This window comes from Microplitis demolitor, chromosome 10 (genome assembly GCF_026212275.2).
Source record: "Microplitis demolitor isolate Queensland-Clemson2020A chromosome 10, iyMicDemo2.1a, whole genome shotgun sequence".
NCBI lineage: Eukaryota > Metazoa > Arthropoda > Insecta > Hymenoptera > Braconidae > Microplitis > Microplitis demolitor.
Genome location: NC_068554.1, coordinates 1,274,138 through 1,299,017, shown reverse-complemented (window position 1 = coordinate 1,299,017; position 24,880 = coordinate 1,274,138). Strand labels below are relative to the sequence as shown.

Genomic DNA, 24,880 nt, shown 5'->3' with positions numbered 1-24,880 from the left:
AATTTGAATTATAGACAGGGGTCATAGAGTAGAAAAAATAATCTTATTTTTCGCTCCAAAAAAAAATTTCCACTATGGTTAATTTTTAGAAAATTGAGCAAAAAATTTTAAAGGAAAGTTTCGACCCAGGAAAAAATTCTAAAAACAATAAAATGTGTCTATATTAAACACTTTTTTACAGAGTAAAGGAAACCATGACATAAATACAATAAATAATATTAGAGTGCGCGCTTCGAGTACTTTTACTCAATTACTTTATTTCATAAGACTACTCTACAACTTTAATAACTTTCTTGTCTGCGGATTCAAACCCATCGATAATTTTTTGAAGCCTTTTATCGGTATTCAAAAAATGCTAGATTAATTTAATTTGATTTTAAAATTAAATAAAATCTAAATCTTGATAAGCTTTTTCAATTACCGCATCATTCACTCATATGAATTAATTAGTCCACAAGAGATATCGGGAACGAAATAATTATTAGCAACACAGATTCAAGGAAATTTTCACTCCATAGTTAAAGATGGCCCTCATGGTTTCAAACCGTAGCTTTGATATCAAATTACATATTATATTTTTTAATTATTTCCTAAGTAAAGTAAAAATTAATTAAAACTATTCGTACTGTACTATTTGTACTCTTAGCCTCTTTATTTCTCCCACTTTCATCTACCCGACTAATCTAATCTGATACATAAAAAAAACATAACAAATATCAACAGCTGTTTTTAAAAATAAAAATAAAATATTGTCTTTCAATTAAACTATTCCCTTGACCACAGAAAATTTTTTCCGCTTCGAGGAGTGCTGTCATGCCGGGTATCGGCTTCAGGGTCATAAACTTCGACAACTTCTTTTATAACATGATGGTTATATCCGCCGACGTCTTTGACCAAATTTCGGTACGGACGATACGGGTAATGGTGGTCGTTAATGGTATTGTGATCATAACCGTAGTGATGTTGGAACCCATTGAAATTATTGTAATTATAAGGAAATCCAGAAGATGAACCGTGAGAAAGTCCTCCGATGTTTGGTGAGTTTACAAATGCATTCCATCCAAGTAGACCGCTTATAATAAGTGCTATTTTCGTAAGCAACAAGGCTTTCTTTGTCACGACAAGCAAGATTCCAAAGACCAAGGGTATGAGTGATGATAAACTGAATTTCAGACCTAAAAGAAAGGGCAGTACGACACTTCTCATTATCATCCTTCCTGAAAGAAACAAAAATTAGTAATTATTAGTAATAATAATAATATTCATCATAGTAACGGTAGCAGGGCCAGTGGTGGGGGTCAATGAGTTCATTGGCAATGGCCTTGACTTTAACGCCACCTCATGGTAAAATCCCGAAGCTACTAGACCTTGAACTTGGTAAGACATTTTTCGCTCAGTTATCTTATCGACTGAGTTCTTCCTGATCATGGTTCAAAATTTTGCCTCTAGAGGCTCCTAATTTTTTTTTTTTAATTAAACTGATAGTTTTTTTTTTCGCTGAAATTTTTCTAGACTATTCATAGCAGATTCTGCGCATCTCAAAATTTGGAAGGGACAAAATTTAATTAGGATGTTTATTTAATAATTCAAAATTTACCTGGACCAAGTTGTCTATTAGAATACCCAGCGGCCCTTCCATCTAGAGCGAATTCTAGCATCCCATTGCCATTCAATGCCGGTCCGACTCTCATCATCAATCCTGGGTACAAATAACCCAAGTCCCATTTCAAATTTCTCCTCTCCATCATCCTAGCCGCAGCTTTTACCACATTTCCAAAATCCTTCGGGTCATAATCAAGATCCAGTAGATCTCTAGCTTCACCCTCACATCTGTCTAATTGGACATCACCAAAATCCAATTGATCCTCATCATTCATAGATCTTAAGACACTCAAACTGCCCTCATTGAAGCACTCGAATGTCGTGTGGACTTTTTTTTCCAAGCACTGCGAAAACACACGAGAAAAACTACTGTCCATATTGTCATTGTTATTATTATTGTTGTGGTTTGAACTTGAATGGATATTGTCAGAATTATTTTTGTCTTTGGGCTCCAAAATAACTGTTATCACTGTGGGTATGCTAATCCATGAAATAACGAGAACTACGTCACGGAGTTTTATCATTTTGCGACATGAAAACAAAAGTTCAAATAACGGTAGAGTACTAGCGACCCTCGAGCAAGTGCCAGGGGGATATATAGCTTCGTACCGGCAGCAAAATTTCACCCACCAGAGAACAATCGGTTTCACTTGGCAGATCTTTTATCATCGGCGAAAGTAAACTGGGTATATTTGTATACACATATATGTATACTTAATTTAATGAATGTATTGTTCGGCATGCCCCGAAAAATTCTCATCGCGGATACACCGGATGCACCTGACAGACAGATTATTTCCTGTGGCTCATTATTTTTTTGTTGTTAACAAAAGTCTCGATTAGTCTCACTAGATATCATACTAATCAAGTGATTAAATATTTTTTATTCTAAATTGCTCTATTTGTGAAATTGTCCAAATTCATGTAAGAACCCAACAAACTTTTTTCAGAAATTCTCTTGCCGATTTTTGGTAGCGATCGATATTTAAATTTCATACTTTATTTGGGGAGAGGGTGGGGATTGACTTGAAAAATATCTAATTGATTTTTTGATGAAAAAATTTTCTACTATGGAAGTTATTATTTTTAATTTCTGTTGAAAATTCAAAAATTGACATGGAAAATTTTTTTTTCTTTGAAAAATTAAAAAAAATCGTCATATATTTTTTAAATATGAAATCAAAGAATATACACTCAAAAAAAGGACTTCTTGGTACGGAAAATTTTTACTTGACCCAAGAAAATTTTTCCATAATAAATTGAAAAAAAAAAAAAAAAAAAATTCTTGGGGTAGGAAAAAATATGAAGGCAAGAAATTCATCGAAGATTAATATTGTAGTGACGTCATTATCAAAAGCAGAATTGTAGAAATTAGACATATAATTGAAAAAAAAAAGTTTATTCCAAAAAAAAAAAAATTCAAAATTTGGATATTAAAAATATGAAAATAATTGTACTTTGTAATTTACAATTAAAATTAATGAAGGATAATTACAATAAATATGAAGGTATTTTAATAAAAAATATAAATTATATTAAAATTATATTTATTCATAAATAACAAATATATATAAGTTACATATTAAAATGAATCGATTTTATTTTTGAAAAACAAAAATCGTTTATAAATAATTAGTCATTGGGGTGATCTGTCTGTACGGTAATCTGACTAGGAGTCTGCTGTTAACTGACCAGTACACATAAAAAAAAAAAAATTAAAACAACTGATAATTTATAAATAATTATTAAAAAGACTCCAAGCGAAACCGCACATAATTCCGGGCGCATGTCAATCTCGTCCTCAATTAAAATCACTGTCTCTTGTCCAGTCCTCATTCGTCCCGTGAGTCGAGTCAAAATAAAAAAATAGTATCCAGAAGTCGTAGTCTCCAAAAAATCCCTCAATCAATGGCAGCTCAGATTATAAATAAAAAAAATATCGCGTAATCCCAGGTAGTGTCCGTACGAGTGATGTACTGTCTTGAGCGTTATTTAAATAATTATTTAAAACTAAAAAAAGTCTAATTCGTGTCGTCATAATGGTCACTCTCTCTTCTCTCTCTTGTAAAAAAAAAAATGTCTAATTGTTTTGTCATTTAGTACGATAGTAAACTTAGTCAATGGCCGTTAATAATTAGTTTTGATAAATAAATAAATAAATAAATATATTAATTAGTTGGCTTGTAGGCATTGTAAGCCAGTTCTCCAGCGGGTACCGATCTTCCCCATCCGTGATGTTCTTCATGATGACCGGGGTGGGCAACGACTTCGTAACTCTGATGGCTATTTTTCTGTCCCCACAATTTCTGAAGAGCCAAAATTGCAGATATGATCAGAGCGATCTTACCGATCACCAGAGCTTTGAATGCGATCAGTGCCAATGCACCGAGAACGATTGGGATCAAAGCTGCAGCTTTAAGTTTCAGCAGCAGAAGGATCGGCAGCAATGACTTGACGATTTTCTTCTTTTTTCCACGAGCTATAAAAAATAAAATTAATTAATTAATCAATCAATCGATTAATGATCTACTCAATTTATATATATTTATAAATACCTTCATCGAATGACCGGGAAACTTCTTCGGGTAAACTGAGCTCGACAGTGTGAGTTGACAAAAATTTACCAGCTCTCTCAACTAATGCTTCATCAACAGCAGCTTCACGTGCTTCGATTTCTGTTGGTAAACTCGCCTCGATGTCATTCAACGACCTTGCATTATCGGCACGACTGTAATTCATACATTTAATATATTATGTAAGTGCACATATATTATTGCGTAACAAAAATAATTTATTAAATAAAAAAAAATTAAGTAAGTAACGGTCACTGTTCTATAAATCGGTGGTAAAAAAATTGAACAAGTGAAAGTAATAAATGAAATGCGCGCACATGTTAATAATTAAAATTCCACAGTTCACTTTCATGATGATGTATATAATGAGTAACCACTTACCTTCTCTTAGCCTCGTCGGTCTGAACGATTTTAAGCCCATCTACAATACTGATGTCCGCGGCCCGCGCAGCCCGATCGACGATTTTTAGCGCTTTCAATTTTAGGCAAACCGACAAATCTGTTTCCGATGCGCAGGAGGCGTAAACGTCAAATGCGTCTTCCAGCAGCGATTTCGTCCCGGATTCTTGTGCTGCGGGCGCTGCCCAAACGCAACCGATCAATGCGATAACAACCACGTATTTAATCATTTTTGTTATTTATATTTTTTATTACTTATTATTATCACGAGTAAAAACTTCACTTTTTTTTTGTTTGAGTAACGATTTTTTTTTTTTTTTTTTTTTATAAATACTGACTATTATATATTTAAAAAATAAATAATTCGCAGCTTGTTGAACCGACTACGCCGATCGTATCGACACTGACCGAAAGAATCACGATGCTGCCTTTTATCCTCGACGCGAAAGGGGTCCGCGTACGTTTTTGAAATTTTGATGGCCCCCACTTTTGTTGGTCCACTGTACGAGCATTGACTATAAGCACCGTACGATCGTAACTGCCCCTGTCCCATCCACCAAACACACACACACACACACATACACACTTACACACACGCACACATGTGTAAGTCCAGTGTCTTCCTCTTTTCTCTCTTCACCTCTTACCACTTTTCTCTTTACTCTTTACTCCTCACCAATCAACGACAAACGTTCGGAGAAAAAAAAATAAAAAATAAATTTGTTAGAGAATCTCAACTGTCATCGAATCATTTATCTATACGTCATACATATATGTCTACATATATGCTTACAATGACCCGCCCTTTTACTAATACATTCATATATACGTTTCTCTGACGTCAAAGCTCCTCCCATTGTAAAAAAATATTTCATTTTTTATTTTTTTTTATTTTTATTTTTATTTTTTTGAGCTCAAATTAAAAAAAAAATTTAATTATAAGTAATTAATTAGCTACTTAATTAATGAATAAAAAAAAATTTTTTTGGAGTAAAAATTAAAAATTTTTTGAATGAGTGATTAGCTGATAGATATATGATTTTTAGGTAAAAATTGTGAAATTTTACAGTTAGAGATGTACATACTTGGAGAATCCATGAAGACGAGAATTAAGAGAGTAAGAAGAAGAAAGAAAGAAAAAAAAAATACGTGGGCATAAAAATTGTGTCGCCTCATGTGTGCCCGATGGCTATAACACCATCATCAGCCACAGCACCAGCAGCAGCGACAACGAGAACCCGGCGTTCCTATGAATAAATTATTGTTTATCTTTAAATTTTTTAAACGTGAGAATTGGGACTTTAGGAATTAAAATAAGATAATGAATTTTTTAACGTTTTTATTTACATTGACCTCAAAAGTATCATTTAGTAAACTTTTAATCGCTGATTAATATTTATAATTAACACACTCAAGTTCGGGTTTCGTTGGCCCGGAGACTTGTCCTGCGATAAATAAAATAATTTTTCATACAATTAAATTTCCGAAAACAATGTTATCAATTTGTATTTGGAGTTTGAACGAGCAACGGTTTTTACGGAATGCACGGTCGCAAGTTGGGATCGCGCCAGACCCGCGGAGAAGACGCCCGGCCGCGCCTCCCATTGACCCCGAACCGATCTCTGTTGTCTAGAGTGAGACAGAGGATCTTAACTATTTTGTTAGCGATCTACTAATAAGTGTCACTTATTGTCATCGTCCTGTTTGTTAGACAAAATTTAATTTTTATAATATATATATATATGTATTGTAATATATACTCCAATATGATGGCGGAGATAAGAGTCAAACTTTCTCCGGTTGGGTCCAATCATCCGGGACCTGTCTCTGTCAACCAGATATACAATAAAGTAAAGTAAGAGCGATCAAGTTGGATTTTAAATTGATGCCTTACTCTCGAGACTGCGAGGCGTGCTTAATATTATTATCATTATTATTATATATTCTAATAAATTTATTCAATAAATTATTTTTTATTTTTTCGGCTATTTGATTAATCAATAAAAAAGTTTTACAGTTATTTAATATTGGGTTTGCTTTTAATTAACACCTGACTGATGAATTTTTAAATTCGATTTAGAAAAAAACTAAAAATATTAAATGACAAAAATAGTTTTTAAATTTGAGAATTAAAGAGGACGTGAGAAAAAAATGTTACGACTTTCTCTTAATAAGTGAAGGAGGATCTGAACTCTCCCTTATATTAATATAAGACTGATGCAAAAAATATTTCATTCATATATAATATATATATATATATATATATATATTTATTGATATTTATGTAAATAGTATTTTATGAGTAGTAATTTTTTTTTTATTTTGTCATTGATGTGTTTTGGGCAGGTATAAAATTAAAGGGAAATTCGATGCGAGGACTGGAGTTGTGAATTAAAAAATGATGAAAAAAAATGATGATGAGCATCTTGTGAGCAGGTACAGCGGGTAGTATAATGGAACACTTTCCTCTCCCCGACTGCGGCGAGAGTGAACTCGCTGGTCGTTGGAAGATCGAGGTCAGGTCAAGGCCCCCGTCCAGCCAACCAGACTTCATCTTAACATTTTTTTTTTATATTATATATTTATTACATTTTTTTTTTTTTATAATCGGGTTTATTCAATTTTTTAAATTACTAGTTTAATATTTATTTAACAACAAATTATGTATAATTTCAAAAAAAAAATTTTTAACAAAATTTCCAGCCAAATAATTTGAAGGAAAGCTCATTTTTTTTTTTTCACAAGTAGCTCATATGAATTTTCAAAAAATGGTCCCTATAAAAAAATTTTCAAATAAATTTTCCACAGTAAATTATTTAAAAAAAAAAAATTTCCCGCCTTTTCAAATATTTTTTAAAAAATTTTGTCTGGCTCATTATCCCTGTCCATTCTTCCCCTTTTGACCTTAAAAAAAAAAAATTCACACCCCCTATTTTAATTTAGCTGCCTATTTTTCCCCCTACCCTGTCTCTATCTTAATTTTTTTTTATTGAACCCCAGACATTTAAAAAATATCATTACTCATTTTTACCCAGTCTTTATATATATTTATGCACATATATATTTTTTAATTTTATTAGAGAGTGTTAGAATCTTTGATAGTAATATAAATTCAACTACAACATTCTCTATACATATATATATTTATGTACATATATATAAAGACTGAGTTATAGCAGCAAAGCGATTGACTGTCAAGTTTTGTTGGATGCTGGTGCTGGCCTGTTGTGCGGCCTGGTTTACTTCTTAGTACGTGAGCCCAAGTCACACGCACACTCACACATTCCAATAAACTTGTACTAAGCGTAAAATATATAAAAGGTATAGTATATATAAACCTGCGTAGTTGCGATCATTGCTCATAATTTATTTCGTAAATTTAAATCCATTTATTAATTAATTAATTAATGAGTGTGTCAGATGTCAATTGTCGGCTACTCACCGCACAACAAACCTACGGCTCCGACTACGGACACGAGTGGTGAGTCCATATGTAGGTAAGACTCGGTAACCGGACGTTAATCGACGAGCCGATATCAAGATGGAAAGAGGCAACGCACACAACAAATGCTGCTCCGGTGGCCTGCATCTACATCATATATATATATATAATAAGGCTTTTGATATCCGGGTGAAAAGCAAAGTAAACTTGTACTTTATTTTAAATACCACAACGTAATTTATATCTATTCAGTCAGGCTCTAATTGCGCTCGATTTTTTTTTTACCCAACAAGTTCAATGACAAGAAAAAAAAAAAAATTAAACTTGACCGCATTAGTCAGCTATCGGGCTTTGATTCGGAGTTTGATTTCGCAGGGAAACTGACTTCTGGTAAATAATATTTTTTATAAATTACAGGTGAAAGTACAAATGAGCGAATAAAAAATATATGCTTTTAAAAAATAATATAATTTTTAATAAACAAAATATATATTTAATTAAATAATTTATTACAATTTATTATGATTATTATAATAATTAAATAATTTAATTTATTAGTCTTCTTTTTTCTATAAATACATATTTTTTAATAATAAATACTGCGAGTGATAAATTATTATTTTAATGAATTTAAATAATGTGTAATTTAATATGTTGATTGTAATTGATATGATGTGCTGGGAATATTGTCGATGACAATGAGAGAAATGAAACAGAGTAAAAAAAAAAAAAAGTCTAAATGAAATTGTAAGAAAATAAAAATAAAAAAAAAAAAATCACAGTGCGTGGGCGGATTTTTTTTGGTTAAAAAAACCCGCCGTTTTTTAGTAGAAAAAGTAACAGGATTGTGTCTAATGGGAGTTGATGCTGCTCATGGATGAGTTTTAGTGTCGGTTAGTGTGAGTTTTATGATGAGGAACCCGGTTTGTAAGCCGAGTAAGCGAGGTCTTGAGCTGCGGAGGATCTTGCCCATCCGCTTCCACCGTGACCAACTTGGACGACTTCATGGCCGCCCTCGTGGCTAGAAACGAGTTTCTTCAGTCCGATAATTGACGCCAGCACCAGTGCGAGTTTACTGACGATCAACGCCTTACCGGCCAATAGAGCCAAGGCACCGAGGGCGAGAGGGACCAAAGTACCCCCGATCAACAGAGGAATGGCCAAAAGACCTCCCATGCCCTTCTTCTTTTTGCCACGACCTTTAATCAAATAAATATGTCATTAATTCAAATTTATTTTTTTTTATCCAAATTTTGGGGAAACCAAAAATCAAAATTTTGTGTAATTATAATAATAATTAACTAATTAATTAAAAATGTAGACAAAAATTTTGTACAAAAAATTATAATTTAAATTTCATTTCAACAAAAAATTTTTCAAAATTTTGATAAAAAAAAAATTTATGAAAAATGGAGTAAATAATTAGAAAAAAAACATTAGTAAACAAACCTTCTTCGGTGAGACTCCTCGACAATTCTTCAACATTAGGGAGCTTTAGTTTAAGAGTATGACTCTGGAAAAATCTAACAAATTTATCAAAAATCATGGAATTGAGCGCATCCTCTTTGTCTTCAAGTGCACGTGGGAGCGAAGCCTCAATTTCCTGAGGTGTTTTTGGCGCTTCTTCAATTTTATCCCTCGGGCTGTTTTCGTCCCTTACAACCGTGACGCCCTCAGCGATATTGAGCTGCGCACTTCGTGACACGCGGTCCATTGCAGTGATAAGTCTGAGTTTCAAGCAAGAGCTCATCTCGTCTCCCGAGCATTCTTTGTAGATTTGGTAAACGTAGCGCAATTCACCAAGAAGGCCGTTTGCGGCCGACGACCGTCCCGTCTGATCGTCGATCGAGTTGCTCTTGGAGTTGGTGTCCGTTGATCTCGCGGAGGCAGCAACCGCGATCACCAAAATAAAATAACAGTAACGGTGGGCCGTATGTCTCATTTTTATCTGTAAATAATGTAAGTTATTATTTTATTAGTTGGCATAAAAAAAAACTTTCACGTAATGGATTAACTATTTTTAATTCAATACGAAAGTCTATATTTGTTGGTTAAGTATCAACTTTGCCGTTATATTTATACCCGTTGCCAACGATCTCTTCAACTACACATGGATCAACCGGATAAAAATCAACTGACCACGCGTTTATGTCTTTTAAGACTGGGTCAGTAATGGAATAATAATTATAATACCCAATGCCAAGTGGGTTAGAATTAAGATTTTTATTTTAAATTTGAATTTTTTGCGCGGGAAATTTGTGATCTACAGATTAAAGATAAAAAAGTAAATTATTATAAAAAAAAAAAATTTTTCATTTAAATTCAAATTTCAAAATTTTGCGAAAAAAAAAAAATATAAGATCTAAAAAATCTAAAATTAGATCTTTGATCTAAATAGATTACGATAGATCTAGATTATTTTTTTTCAAGTTACAATTAAAATTCTTTGAATTTGTGAAAAATTTCAAATTATAAAAAACAAAATTTCGATATCGGACAATTTAAAAAAATCCTAGATCTAGATCTCCACAAATATGAGTAGATCTCGTGATATAAATGATCTACTAACTGAAGAAAGATCAATTATTTTTCAAAAAAAAAATGAAAATCAAAATTTAAATTAAAAAAAATTTCGGAGCCTTAAAAAATTCCAAATTCAAAAAAATTAGATCACATCTAAATAATCGACTTCCGGTTTGTAATTTCACTCGAACAAACAAATCCAAAATATCGATAAAAATCACTTTTAATTTGCAAAAATAAAAAAATTTGAAATTTGTTAATTAAAAAAAAAATAAAATCCACGTACGTTCAAATGAGTTAATAAACAAAATCCGTAGATTCCGATAAAATAGTCTCGCTTAGACGTTAGAGATGAGAATGACAATGACGATGATAGTGATGATGATGATGTGAGATGCGTTTTCTTCAACGAGCACTCTACGTTGACTGTACGTAACGGAAGCCCTGCCCTAGCTCTATATATCTGGTCAGGTGTACACAGACTTGCCGTACTCGGGGATATTTTCCCCACTTGCCTCCCACTTTATATCATACTGCCCGTCCTCGGTACGCTATTTTCACGGCTTCGAGTTACAGGAGCTATGATAAAATGGGATTGTGTACCAATTTATAATCCATGGGAATGGTATGGGAATAAACAAGAAAAACAAATCTGTGTTGGTAGTTTCGATTATGACGACAGCAAACTAAGCCACCCAGGTGAAACGATCGCTTTTATTTTGTACATAAACAGTTTTAATTATCTTTTTAAACCCAATCGGCTTTTTATTTTTATTATCTAAGTCCTCATTGGTCAGTTGTGGATTTAAACCCATCGCTGTGTACGTGTCCCATCCACACCGACACTCATCAGCAATTAGTATTATTAACACACAATTAACTTGTATGGCTGACGCTGACGATGATACTGATGATGATTATCATTATTATTAAGTGAGACGAGAAAACGGACGTTACTGCCACCAACAAATGTTTAAACTCGGATTTATTATGAAAAACTGCATTTCATTCAGTAGTTTCTTTGACCTGGTACTCATTATTTATCATTATCATTATTGTAATTATTCATATATGACTTTAAACATTATTTTTATTTTTATGGACTAATATTGTACTGCGCTATGGAGATTTTCTGTGACAAATTATGGGGTATTGTCAGATAAGTGTGTTTATGGCGAGAGAAAATTAATGCTGCCAGTAAACTCAAAGCTGGATAATTAATTTTTTATTTTAATTGTTTAAAATAATATATATGGGTTGAAATTTTTTTTTTAATTTATTAGAGAAGAGACTTTAATTTTTTTTTTCTGTTACACTGAAAAATTTTCGGAGTGAACGCAAACTTTCATGTCTTCGGAGTCAAATTTACTCCGGGGAGTTTATTTTAATATTAAAACTCCAAATTTGAGTGAGTGTAGATTTGAATTAAATTCAGGTCAGTCCAAAATTTGCTAAAAAAAAAACTCCGAATTTACTTGGTATGCAGAGTAATTTTTTTTTGACTCCGAATTTTTACAGGGTACAAAAATAAAAAATTTCTAAAATTAATTTTGAAAAAAAAATTTAACAACTGAAATTGAATTCTACTCAAAAATACCAAATGAAAGTTTCATTGGTTGGTTTTAAAATTGTCATAGGTTAAGAATGATATATATTTTTCAACACGTGCGCGCGCATTCTCTTTTGAATTTAAAATAATTCACATATGAAAATTTTTGTACGAATAAATTTGACATTTCCAAAAAAGTTATAATTGAAATGAATTATTTATCAAAAAATTGATGCCCAAATTAATTTCCTGCTGTAAAAAAATAGCAAATGATCTTTTAATGACAGTAATAATAATTACGAGGCTGGCAAATGATGGGTTTTCGAAGAACGAAAAGCTGTCGAATTTGATGAACAGATGGAGGAAAAATATATATATTAAATTCAACCTTGATATAATCTTCTCTTTCATGGTCGCGCTCGCCTAAGAATCAGTAACTGGGTCACACCAAGTGAAAACTTTGAATTGCTATATGTGCTGCAGTATGTACGCGTCAAGATTTATTAAAAGATTAAATAAACGTTACATAGATGTTTATTTTAATTGACTTGGAAATAGCAACAGCATTCAATGGACATATACATATATATCTGCATAAATGATAGTATATTTTAATTTAAAAATTTTTTCGCGAGTTACTGCGAATTATTTTCTCAGCCACTTGTTGCCTGATATTCATTTGGCAATTTGTACATTCTATCTCGGCCGGAACTTACGTGCTTCAGTTGTCTTGCGACTCTTTTTAAACCTGTGATATATATAGGTATGGAATGGAATGGTGTGTAGTATGGTATATGGTATGGTATGGTATGGTATGGTATATGGAATATGGTGTGGTATAGAGTTGATCGCGTTACCGATTTCACGTACGTGCCGTGAAAATGATCTTCGCAGGCGGCGAAAGCGAGGATCCGAGATAAAAGTAGACGCAGCTACTCTACTTCCGGTTCGAAGTCTCGGTCATGGTGATCGTCCTACTGTGAACAGTTTTATCTTATGTTGAGATTCATTTGTTTTTTATTTTTTTTATCACACACTAATTATTTTTTTTAATTATAATGATTTTGGTACTTAATCAGTAGTTTGTAATTAATACTTTTAATTATTATTATTCATTTTTTTATATCTACTGAGCCTCATAAAGATCTCATAGGATCTGAAATAAAAAAAAAAATTTTTTTTACAAAATTTAAAAATTTGTTTAAAACTCGAAATTTTGTTTTTTTTTACACTGATAATTTTGAATTTCGCTGCTGTAATTTGAATATAGATCAGACATCAAAATTTGAAAACTGAAAATTCAACATGTCGATCTAGTGAATTCAAATTTATCTTCCGGTAGTAAAAAAAAAAAAAAAAAAAAAAAAAAAAAAAAAAAAATAAATGAGCCATTAAACTGATTCATAATAAAGTAATTGCATACTATATACCTAGATAAATAAATATAAAAAGTATTGTTCAGTGTAATATAATATAATAGTGTTATTAGGTTTTTAAGACAATGATCTATTACATATTTCTATCGTTAATAATAAATATCTATTAAAATAAATTACCACATTCATTGAGAATAAACAATTAGTAATTATTAGAGTAAATAAAAAAATTAATTAATCATGTATTCACACCCATATACATTTATATGCATAAATAAATAAAATATTGGTTCATCAGTAAATTCTGATGCAAAAAAAATTTTGTTAATTGAAATAAAGAACTCAAATTTATGCTAATTATATTAGTGGAAAATAGTAATGGAAAAAATGTGAATGATAGTTTGCATGAGATCAATTACTCTCTTTTAATTATAATGTATGTACAAGAAAATAGTTCATATTATAAAGATAAATATATACCATCCATTCTCTTTCTCATACTTAAGTATAGACAGATAAATATTTTTTGTTACACTTGCATGATAATTAGGAATTTCTTTAATTATAATTATTAATGAAAAATTTAATTAAAAAAAAAAAAAATATGTAGTCTACACTTTTCAAAATTTTTCAATTTTTCAGTTTTTTTTCCGAACGCATAAGTCAATAAAATGTCAATAATAATTAAATTAATCAGCAGTAATTAATAATATTAATTAAAAATTTTTTTTCATTGAAAAAAATTAATTTAGAATTTTGATGAACAATCAAAAAAATAATTAGAGAAAAAAAGTGAAAAATAAAAATTTAATTGCCATTAGAAAAAAAAACTTAGCCATCGGTTTCTAATCAGCATAAAAAAAATTAGTGATAAAAATTTTCGATGAAATTTAGCTGACCGGTCATCCTTGAGCGACTCGGCATTAAAATTGATAAATGAATATTAAAATAAATTGATAAGTAAGTTGACATATCTATAACACAATAGAATAAGTTATGCTTGGTCATTCAGGCCGATGGACACCACAAATATTTTCCCATTCGATGTCCCGTTTTCTTTTCTTCCAATCCCGATCTCGAGCAAGTACACATAATCACTCGTGTGAATCGAACGATAGTGTTGCTTTTGCCTCATACAAGCCAATTACTTATTAAATGAAACAACTCTCTCGTAGCTGAAACAAATCGACGACAAATATCGCCAAAAATATCCATTTCTCAGGATTATCATATTTAATTGACACTTTATTTAATGACAGACCGGTAGATTAGTTACTGCCCGTTAGATTGCTCAGCAACAAATCAATATTATTACTAATATAAAAATTGTGGTGATGACGATGGGTAATATATGAGCTAAATAATCAAGAGAAAGATATATCGATGGGATTTTAAAAGTATGTCACTTAGCACATTAAAAGAACATGCGGCCTCATAGTGCGTAACAGACATTCATTATATATATACATATACATATCCATATATATATATATATATTTTTATTTTCTCATTCTATTCTACACTTGGTTATTTTATTTCATAAATATATATGTTATTATTAATTTAGTCATTTTATATTTTATTTAAATTAATTACAGAAACTATCAATTTTTTTGAGCCCATTTATTCAAATTTCGCGGCATTATAAAAAATTGTCTTGACAATTTTTTATGAATTCCAGTTTGGCGGTTTTTTTGAGTAGAGAAAAGTAATATATTCAAATCAAACGGTATTTTATAAGTAATTGAATGTACATATGTATATAAATAAATAAATAAAGATATATGTATATAGCGATGAATTTAGCCGAAAAGAAGTTACCAAAAAATTGAAGTAGAACCGCTACGAGGTACTGAAAGCAGGATTGCGTAACGGTAAACGACATTATCATCTTCTCACGAGTGTGATCATTAAACTTGAATTAGTTTTTTTTTTTTTTTATCATTATAAGTATCAATGAAACACAACCCACATTAATAATCATGTTTATTAGTTACATTAATTTATAAATTTATAAATACCTATAAATATATAAATATATATACTGATGTATATGAATAATACTTGTTTAAAAATATATGAAATATATGATATTAAAATAATAATTTTTTAAAATTAAAAATTCATGTCCAAAAATCAAAAAAAATTCTTACCCAGTTTATCAATACCGAAATTTTGAAAATTTATGTCTAGAAAATTAATAAAAAAATAAAAAATTAATAGACAGGAATTGGTGTTAGTCTATCATTTTTTCAAAATATCCACTTGCATTTTCTTTGGAACAATTCACTTATTATTTTTTTTTATTACAAAAAAAAAAAAATTACATTTAAAAAAAAAATTTATATAAATAAAATACGAATAAATATATATATATATATATATATTATAAATAATGAAAAAAATTTTTTTATAAATTATAAAAAAAGAGTATTTCGAGGTACCAGTATTAAATTACAATAAATATGTAAGGAAATAAATTAATTTAATGGGAAAGTATTTTTCGGTGGAGTAAAAAGGGAGAGATCAGTTAAGCTTGTGGAGGAATTTGGCCACTGTAAGCTAATTGCTGTGCGTGTTGCTGTACATCTTGCGGGAGACTTCGCGCCCATCCGTGACCACTGGATCCACCGCCGCCACCACCACCGTAACCACCTCCAAAGTCACCACCACTGAAGCCGCCACCGCCACCACCGTGACCACCATCGTCGTGGCTGACCACGTGGCTGCTGCTGCTGCTGTGGTGCGGGTGCGCGACGACCTCATACGTCACGTGCTTCTGACCGCCGAGTAATTTCTTCAGCCCGATTATCGTCGAAATAACGAGCGCTATCTTACCAACTAGAAGTGCTTTACCAGCAATCAGAGCTATCGTTCCCAATGCCAAGGGCAGCAGTGCCGCGGCTTTGAGTGCCATCGCCATCATCAACGGTCCCATTAATTTCTGCTGCTTCTCTGTAATTAATAATATTCAAATTTATTTAATTATTAGTCTACTAATTAATTCACTATATTTAGTGCGTTAATTTATTTAATACAAGCTCATTAAATTGATTGACCGTTAAATTAATAATTATTTTATTTTTTATTAAATTAATTACTGTAATTATTATTAATAATTTAAATTTATTTTTAAATAAATTAATAAATGGGGTTTTGAATAAAAAAGAGGCGGGAAAAATTTTTACATTTATTTAAAAGACGTAAAAAGAAATAAGGGGCAAAATGGGCCGTACTCCAAAAAAGTTCAAATTTTGTTTTTTTGTAATTCAAGTAGAAGTCATCAGTGATTTAGTTGATAATTAATGACAAAAAAAAATTTTGACAGTAGAGCTTCGGGGTGTGCAATTTTTTGAAAAATTTCGACGACTCAAATTTTCCAAAAATAATAAAAGTAAAATATTTTGGAAGAAAAAATTTATCAAATGTTTAGCGTGAACCATTTTACCCCTTATCATTAGTATAAAAATATATTTAAGTATTCTAGTGATGTATTGAAATAGTAATTTGTAAACTTTCGAATAATGATAGAACAAGTATATAATAGTAGAGTAGAGTAGAGTAGAGAAGTTGGAAGTTAAGTAAAATAAAATAAAGAAGCCGATGTTGGTATGAATTAAAAATGACAAGTGTGCAATTTCTATAATCACGTGGATACGAATGTGGAATAGGTGAGTTGAGGGTCAAGGTAAAGTACCATGACGACAACCGGGAAAAGAAAGTATGTCAAAAATCCCGACTTACACAGCACAGGATCCTGTCTCCTAAACGTTTTATTATACTCTCTTTCTCTTTTTTTTTCTTCATTCCATTTTTTTATTTATTTAATACGCTCACATTGTGAGCTCGCGGATGCACAAGTACAAGTACGAGTGTGAGTACGAAAGAAAGAAGGAAGAGAAAGAATTTAAAAAAGTTACCTCTCACCGTCGAATCATGAATCATGAACTTGAGTTCAATGTGAACATGTTCGTGTGAGACAAGAGTAAACGGAACCAGTTCCTCAGTGGGTCAACGGCATCGTCATAAACTTTATACCACCTCCACCACCAACACCATCAATTACTACTCATGTGTACATATGTAGTATGTTAAGGATGTATGGAAACATATGTGTATAAATGTATGATATTGATATATGGGAGTCCTTAAATCTTCAAGCTATGCAGGTTCATATTTATGTTTATGTTTATATGAAGAGTACCAGAGTTAATAATTTATTTACGGGTCACAGTAATCACTCGGTCATAAAAAATATTTTTTATGGTTATTTTTATTTTTTAGGGACTGGTTTATTAATTTTAGTTACAAGTTATTAAAATGTTTTTTTATGGTGATTTTTATAGAGTCCATATTTTTTTTTAAACAGATTAATTATGAATTTATTTTTTTTAATCATGAAAAAAATTTAATTACTGTACTAATTATTTCGAATTTACTTTTTAAAAAATTTTTCCGCTGTATTTTTAATGAAATTTTAAATAAAAAATAATTTATAAGAATAAACTGAACCCATATTAAATTTTTTGATAAACCGCAACCCCATAGACAACAAATAAAAATAATAAACATCACTTACTCTTTTTACCCCGTCCCTCAACAAGACTTTCACTCAAGTCATCCAGACTTCTTCCAGCGGACTCAACAACCCCCAAAATATCGCTGCCCTTAAGGTCGACCTTGATAGAGTGGGTCTTCAAAAACCTCCCGACTCTGTCGAAGATCAAAGTGTCCACATCCGTCGAGTCGATGGACCTAAAAAAAAACCATACAAAAATAAATAAACAGCCACCAGCCTACCCTCGATTAATTTGACATCAAAAATCTTACCTCGGTGCCCCTTCCTCAGCAGTTGAAGTTTTGACGACCGTAATGCCCTCCGACAACGTGATATCCTCTTTGTCCGTCAGCATTTTGTCAACGAAATTAAAAAACTTTACTTTTATGCAGTCGATCGAGTCCTTTTTGCTGCAGTCTGAGTAAATGGTCGCCATGAGATCGTTGTCACCCGATTTATTGTCGTTGGCAGGCAGCGCAAGGACCGACGTCGCCATCATGGCCCACAGGATCGGCACAAATATTTTATTCATTATATATATATATATAGATATCTATATATATATATTGTTTACTGATGGTAATATCCAAGACACCACTTGGCGAAATGTATATATATATTTAAATAAACAAAACAAAATAAATAAGGAGTCTTGTGTATAAGCTCCTTGTTAAATAAATAAATAACCGAGCGCGGTAATGTGTGACACAGGATAGTGGCGTTGTTGACGTTGTTATGTTGCATCTAAAAGAGGTTTGGTTAGCTTTTATACCAATGCGGACGAGGGGATATTAAATTGTGGTGTGTAGTGGTGTAAGTATGGAAGGAAGGTTCACGGGGACTACTCGTGCAGACTTTACTCTCAAAGATTGCCCCCCACTTGACTGCTGTATCATCATCATCAGCAACAGCAACGGCAGGAACAGTAAAAGAACAAGAAGAGCGCGAGCAAGAGCAAGAAGAAGAATAAAAAACCAACACATGGCTAATTTAATATGCGTTCACTGTTGCTGCTTCAGATTTCTGTATCTTTTGTCTCTCCTCCCCTCCATGTGGAGAGGGAATTAAAATATGTGGAGTGAATAAACGAGAGGAGGTGAGGATTCAATGCCGACCCGGTCATCCCTGGATGCTCTTTCTCCTGAGGTTCACCTTCACCATTCAGAGAATGGGACTGAAAAAAGGTTAATAAGGAGGGAAGGAGAGAAAGAAGATCAAGAGTGGTAGCATCTGGATGATGTTGACCGAGGGATCATGACCAAGAGATCTGTGTGAAAGGATTACGGGCCAGTGGCCCTTTTAGTTTCATTTTAGCTCTTTATTCTTTTAGACCATTCGAGTTGAGCTAAAGAAGGGGGAAGAGAAATAAAGTGGGGTAGAGTTTTTTTTAAATTAAATTTTAATGCACGCGAGACTTGTCCTACGGTCATCATCATTATCGTCATTAAGATTATCATCTTTCACTTTGGTGCTGACATATGTCTTGCGAAGACCTACTTATTGAATGAGAGGACGAGGATTTCTGGAGGGAATAGAAGGGATATTTTATTATTTTATGGGTTCTTATAATTTTTCAAAATTCATTTGCTAACTCATAAGGGTTCGAATTACAGGTCACTAATTTCCTAAATTTTGATTTTTTTTTTAACATATATTCAAATAATGCAATTTTTTTCGTAATCAAATTTGCACATAAATTATAATTTTCCATTTTTTTTAAATTTTTAAAAATATCCCAAAAATAGAAAAATTTTTTCCAATAAAAATTAATTTTTTTTTTTAGTCAAGTGATTTAAATTTTCCCAAATTTTCAAAGTGCATCTTGCCCTCTACCGACTAATCGCAATTTTCAAAAATTTTCTGCCTGGTTAATAATTTGAAAAAAAAATACATTTAATTATTATATTAAAAAAAATTATTTAAGCTCTTATGTCATAAATAAACTGATTTAAATATATATTTATTCAAATATTATTTAAAACCCACTTATTATTTATTTATTTATTTATGAGTGCATTAAATAACTTAAGCGCGAGTTGAAACACTTTTTAAAAAATTAAAATGGAGATTTATGGGTCTCTAATTCGTATACGACAGTCGTAGTCCTCACTAGATTTATTTGTCGGCTTACTATCTAGCGCCTCGCTAAATAAAACATCAATCAGTACAATAGAAAATCAATAAATCCGTAAATCCACAAATAAATAAAACCAATAGCCGAATTGTAACGACAAATGATAAGAAATTCCCGGTAAAAATAAATTTTGTACAGTTATAATTCCATAAACTATAAACCTCTTTAATAGTGAAAATAAAATAAATATATGACAGTAATGATGTTATAACCATGTGTTAGTTATAAAATATATTAATAATATAAGCAAAGGTACTAATTTAGTACTTCTTAGATCACAGCAATTATTTTTTTCAATTTAACATAAAAACATTTAATTTAAAATTAATTTGCAGACCCGTTACTTCAATATCCACGATAAATTGCTGATTTTTATCGCAATTGTTTATTGTTTGCACATCTTTGATTCAATTAAAAAAAATTTATTATTAATTGTTTCAAAGTCTCGGGATATGGATCGTTGGTTGTGTTAATTAATAATCCTATTATTAGTAGTTCTTTTTTTTTTTTTTTGTAAAATACTTTCTGGTGTTATTGGATATGTCTTCGATTTCTGGGTTATGAAGTCGATTTCACATATAGAAGTCATCTGCGATCGATGAATCCAGTTGTAAAGAAAGCGCACAATTTTTAAGTGACCGATTTTTAAATTAATTTTTCAACTAAAAAAATTTTATCATAAATGTCTTTTTTATTTTGAATATATATGTGCTTAGTTATGGTGTGTGGAAAAATGGAGTATGGTCAACCTGGACAGTCGGAGTAATTTCAAATTTTTTTTTATAATAAGACCCGTTTTACCCCAGAATCAAATTTTTCATATTTTCAATAAAATAATTCAGAGAACGGATACTTGAAATAGATATCAATATTTTAGGGTAGCCCGGGAAAATTTGAACCAGTTATGAGTTCAAACAATTTAAAAAATATTAAAAATGTCAAATTTATTTTTTTTATTGCAGCAAATTTTATTTTACATAAAAAAATGCCACCTAAAAAAATAAAGTTTTGAAGGTTGCTAAAAAATTGTCCCTACTTGTAAAATTTGAAAAATCTTTGGCTTTTGATAAAATTTAAAAATTCATGACCTTGGTTAATAGAAAAAGAAAAAGTACGATTAGAGTTTTAATAGTGACCCATCATACCCCATTGTAATAGGAAGAGTAACTCCCTGTAAATAAAGGTCTTAAAAAATAAATGGAGAGTAAAATAACCGGGGCAGTTGGGCAGTTATAACTAGGTCGGGGCCATTTTGCTTCCGATAAATTTCTTCTTCGTCATCATCATCTTCATCAGTTGGTCTTACTTGTACAACTGCACACTCACCATTCAGCATACATTATATACACACATATACATATATACATGTATATAATAATACAAAGCTAACATTCACATTTTATTTGTAGTGACTGAATCCTCGCGACCGAGATCCCGAGACCTCCGACCGTGTGAGCTTGTGAGAAAATCTTCATGTCGCTTTGGGCAAATCTCATATTAGCTTTGCTGGTATTTCTATCATATATACATATATATATATATATATATATATATATATATATATATATATATATATATATATATATGTAATCCAATGCTTGTAATGAGAGCCTTTGACTCGTAAGCCGACATATATATTTACTTCATGTAACACTTATCGCTAAATTCCACATATATACATATATATATAAATATTAACACCAGATTTAATTTTACCTCTTCCTCATTTACGAACAAATTATTTAATCAGCTTAAAAAAATAAATCACAAATTACATTAAATACAGCTCATAATCATAATAAATTACGACTCATACATATATAAATATATATATATATATATATATATATATATATATATATATATTTAAAAAAAAAAAATTATTACATTACGATGTGACGAGATTAATATTATATGTATAATTAATTTTAATTACATATTGTCTGAGATAATAATTACGACAATAAGGAGTAAACTGAGCTAACGTATTAAGATTATGCTAAGAGTTAAGATCATGTAGTTCAGTAGATCTTACATTAACCACAGGAAGATAACGGTTTATTTTTTGTATCATATCACAAATGTTATATATATATATATATATATATATATATATATATATATATATATATATATGTAACACTATTGTTTAGAGATTGTTCTTTAGTTTGGGAATTTTTTTTATTCTCCTCGTGAACATGCCTGGAAGTCGTTGTCAACTACTTTTGTATAACAATACCCATTTTAAGTGGGTGGGGGTAATTTTTTAATGGAACAATACTTGGATATCATTAAAAAAAAAATCATTCTGAAGTTAGCAGGTAATTAATAATTTTCGAATTTTTTTTTTGACAATTTAATCACAAAAAAATAAAAAACTAAAAAAATGCACATGTAGAGAATCAAATAAACTATAGGTGTAATTTTTCAAATTTTTTTTTTTTTTTATAATTTATCTTTTTGAAAAAAATCCAAAAGTTATTAAAACGTCGGCTAACTTCAATATCAAAAAAATTAAAAAAAAATGTGACATATGTGAGACCCCGAACACCCCCCCCCTCCTTCCCAATTTGACATCCTAGTAAAAATACAAGGAAACAAAAAAAATATTATTGTTAATAACTAATTGAAAAATAAATGAAAATAAGACAAAGAGAAACGCTGAGGTATGCGTTGGAGTGTTTACCACAAATAAAATGAAAGTTATCGCTCTTGCTTTCAATCTAACTAGACAGTTTGTGTCTCTCTTTCACCTACTGAATACTAGCTTGTTATCCTTTACGCTCCTTGGGTTCTCGTTTACGTTTCATTTATATTATGCCGATGCCCATTACCCATTGCTACTTACTATACCACTTACCCGACACCCATTGCATTGAAGTGAATCTTTACAGTGATAAGATTGATACCGAGTAATTGGTAGCTGCTGAGATAGTCATCTTATCGCATCTTATCTACATCTAAGTCTGCAGGATAGATATAATAGGTGTAGCTGTACTTAAACACCAAGTAGGTGTAGTCAGTGAGAAAGACAGAGAGTGACAGAGAGTTATTCTGTAAAACGCGAGATCGTTAATTAGTCATAGCAATTGACATCTATTTGCTTTTAAATTTAATTTACGCGCCCTTTTATATTTTTATTCATATCCACTTTTTTTTTAATATTAAAAAAAAAATCAATTAAGAATTTTTTACTCTACTAATTATTAAAGGGGGGGGGGGGTAGATAACAATCATTGGAGATGCTAATTTAAAAATGAGAGACGTTAATTATGAAAAAATGTAAATGTCGAAGAATGTGTGGATCGTTTCTGTAATTTCTAGACAAGCCCATGCATGAACTTGACATTATCGTCAAGTACGGAAGCAACCAGGCGCAGTGCCAAGGCCTTTTACGTCCACTGACGTCGACTTCCAGCGCACAATTTAACAACCAGTGACTTAACATTTAACAACTAAGATATACCGTATATTTAATACACGACAGAAGACAGAGCTCACTTATTTGTATGGTAATGCAAACTTGTTTGTCAATGTGCTGATAAGAGCCGCGACACTGTGTACGTTTGAGGGAAAGTGCACTTTGCGGTATTCAGCTAGACCGGATGATGGTACCATGTGTCTTAGAGAACCAGGTCGAGCATTTGTCGTAGATATTTTACATTTTTTTTTCTTTCTTCAAACTTCCTTTTGAATATCATTTACTTTGTGTCGTAGACACAAGTGGAATTAAAAATTCAAATTTCGAATAGAAATTAACTTTCACAGGTTAAGTATTTAACTGTCCGAGTAATCAATTGATTTGCGATTAGTGATTAGGATATAAATCAGGGAAATATTAGATTGAGAAAAAAAATTTGCAAAAGTGTCAGAGGTCACTTCCTCTCCTTCTGTCATCATTGCAAATATTCAAAATATTTTTTCACTAATTTTGAATGCTATACATATGTATACTTAAAAAAGAGAGGGGGTAAATAAGCCCTCTATAGTTCTCTTCAACTAAAATTACATGACATAAATTCGCGCCAAATTTTTTTTTTTATCAAAATTGAATTTTTACTTACGGCCCATCTTGCCCCGAATTTGGGGAACTTTTAATTTGTAGCTGGGCTCTACTGATACTGAATTTTTATTTAAGAACAAAAAGATGATCATTTTGCCCCACTTCATTCTCTATATATTTATGTATGAAAATGGGGCAGTTCGGTCACTTTAGCCAAATCAGGGAAATTTTTAAATTTTCAAATTTTTGCTCGCGTAAAGAGAAAAAAAATTTTTCATGGGATATAATGGCCATAGAAACTTTGGTGCAGAAAAAAAATATTTTAATTTCACTTCCCATTAATAATTTCGATCAATAAATTTTTCCTACAGAGTAATTATGAAAATACTTGATATATTTATAATAAGTCATATTTATAAAAAATATAAATAATTACAATAAATAAATGATAAATATTTCCAAGTGCATTTTGATGTATGAGGCCACAAAATCAGGTTTTCTGGACACATGCGACGTTCGTAAGCATAACGGTCAGTTGATCGAAATTCTCAAAGCAATAGTATGTATAATACATCCATATATACTTCCACACATATATAACCATAAAAAATAATATTCCAAGAATTACTGGAAAGTGGAAATTTCCTCTCCTATTTAAATAAAATTCTTCACGGGTCAACGACCTCCGGAATATTCACAAAATATTATTTAACTAAAAGTA

The 24,880-nt window shown here is 31.0% G+C and overlaps 4 protein-coding genes across 5 annotated transcripts; all 4 read right to left on the bottom strand.

Annotated features, from left to right (window-relative positions):
- Nucleotides 1-684: 684 nt before the first annotated feature.
- Nucleotides 685-2,126, bottom strand: LOC103571869 (uncharacterized). Its single transcript, XM_008550192.1, has 2 exons — nucleotides 1,598-2,126; nucleotides 685-1,217 (listed from the first exon to the last, which is right to left on the bottom strand). The coding sequence occupies exons 1-2, from the start codon at nucleotides 2,124-2,126 to the stop codon at nucleotides 766-768; spliced, it is 981 nt and encodes a 326-aa protein (XP_008548414.1). The 3' UTR covers nucleotides 685-765.
- Nucleotides 2,127-3,132: 1,006 nt separating this feature from the next.
- LOC103571746 (osiris 9-like protein) lies at nucleotides 3,133-4,909 on the bottom strand. The gene is made up of 3 exons (XM_008550021.3): nucleotides 4,557-4,909; nucleotides 4,158-4,330; nucleotides 3,133-4,081 (listed from the first exon to the last, which is right to left on the bottom strand). Exons 1-3 carry the CDS (start codon nucleotides 4,802-4,804, stop codon nucleotides 3,771-3,773), a joined length of 732 nt encoding a protein of 243 aa, XP_008548243.1. The 5' UTR covers nucleotides 4,805-4,909; the 3' UTR covers nucleotides 3,133-3,770.
- Nucleotides 4,910-8,757: 3,848 nt separating this feature from the next.
- LOC103571745 (osiris 8-like protein) lies at nucleotides 8,758-10,969 on the bottom strand. Of its 2 annotated transcripts, none has more exons than XM_008550020.2 (3): nucleotides 10,099-10,146; nucleotides 9,466-9,964; nucleotides 8,758-9,215 (listed from the first exon to the last, which is right to left on the bottom strand). In XM_008550020.2, exons 2-3 carry the CDS (start codon nucleotides 9,956-9,958, stop codon nucleotides 8,923-8,925), a joined length of 786 nt encoding a protein of 261 aa, XP_008548242.1. In that variant the 5' UTR covers nucleotides 9,959-9,964; nucleotides 10,099-10,146; the 3' UTR covers nucleotides 8,758-8,922. The 2 variants fall into 2 exon arrangements, with proteins under 2 accessions (XP_008548242.1, XP_008548241.1); XM_008550019.2 differs by lacking the exon at nucleotides 10,099-10,146 and adding an exon at nucleotides 10,826-10,969 and having other exon boundaries at nucleotides 8,760-9,215.
- A 4,906-nt stretch (nucleotides 10,970-15,875) lies between these two features.
- Nucleotides 15,876-18,776, bottom strand: LOC103571744 (uncharacterized). Its single transcript, XM_008550018.3, has 3 exons — nucleotides 18,295-18,776; nucleotides 18,044-18,219; nucleotides 15,876-16,419 (listed from the first exon to the last, which is right to left on the bottom strand). Exons 1-3 carry the CDS (start codon nucleotides 18,552-18,554, stop codon nucleotides 15,995-15,997), a joined length of 861 nt encoding a protein of 286 aa, XP_008548240.1. The 5' UTR covers nucleotides 18,555-18,776; the 3' UTR covers nucleotides 15,876-15,994.
- Between the last annotated feature and the right edge of the window lie 6,104 nt (nucleotides 18,777-24,880).

What these genes read in the sequence shown, in the direction of transcription:
- LOC103571744 (XM_008550018.3), bottom strand. Translation starts at nt 18,554, where the DNA reads ATGAATAAAATATTTGTGCCGATCCTGTGGGCCATGATGGCGACGTCG. An exon ending in GCTGAGGAAGGGGCACCGAG is followed by an intron (nt 18,220 to 18,294) that starts GTAAGATTTTTG and finishes GTTTTTTTTTAG; the next exon opens with GTCCATCGACTCGACGGATG. An exon ending in TGAGGGACGGGGTAAAAAGA is followed by an intron (nt 16,420 to 18,043) that starts GTAAGTGATGTT and finishes TATTAATTACAG; the next exon opens with AGAAGCAGCAGAAATTAATG.
- LOC103571745 (XM_008550019.2), bottom strand. Translation starts at nt 9,958, where the DNA reads ATGAGACATACGGCCCACCGTTACTGTTATTTTATTTTGGTGATCGCG. An exon ending in GAGGAGTCTCACCGAAGAAG is followed by an intron (nt 9,216 to 9,465) that starts GTTTGTTTACTA and finishes ATTTGATTAAAG; the next exon opens with GTCGTGGCAAAAAGAAGAAG.
- LOC103571869 (XM_008550192.1), bottom strand. Translation starts at nt 2,126, where the DNA reads ATGATAAAACTCCGTGACGTAGTTCTCGTTATTTCATGGATTAGCATA. An exon ending in TAATAGACAACTTGGTCCAG is followed by an intron (nt 1,218 to 1,597) that starts GTAAATTTTGAA and finishes TGTTTCTTTCAG; the next exon opens with GAAGGATGATAATGAGAAGT.
- LOC103571746 (XM_008550021.3), bottom strand. Translation starts at nt 4,804, where the DNA reads ATGATTAAATACGTGGTTGTTATCGCATTGATCGGTTGCGTTTGGGCA. An exon ending in ACCGACGAGGCTAAGAGAAG is followed by an intron (nt 4,331 to 4,556) that starts GTAAGTGGTTAC and finishes TATGAATTACAG; the next exon opens with TCGTGCCGATAATGCAAGGT. An exon ending in TTCCCGGTCATTCGATGAAG is followed by an intron (nt 4,082 to 4,157) that starts GTATTTATAAAT and finishes TATTTTTTATAG; the next exon opens with CTCGTGGAAAAAAGAAGAAA.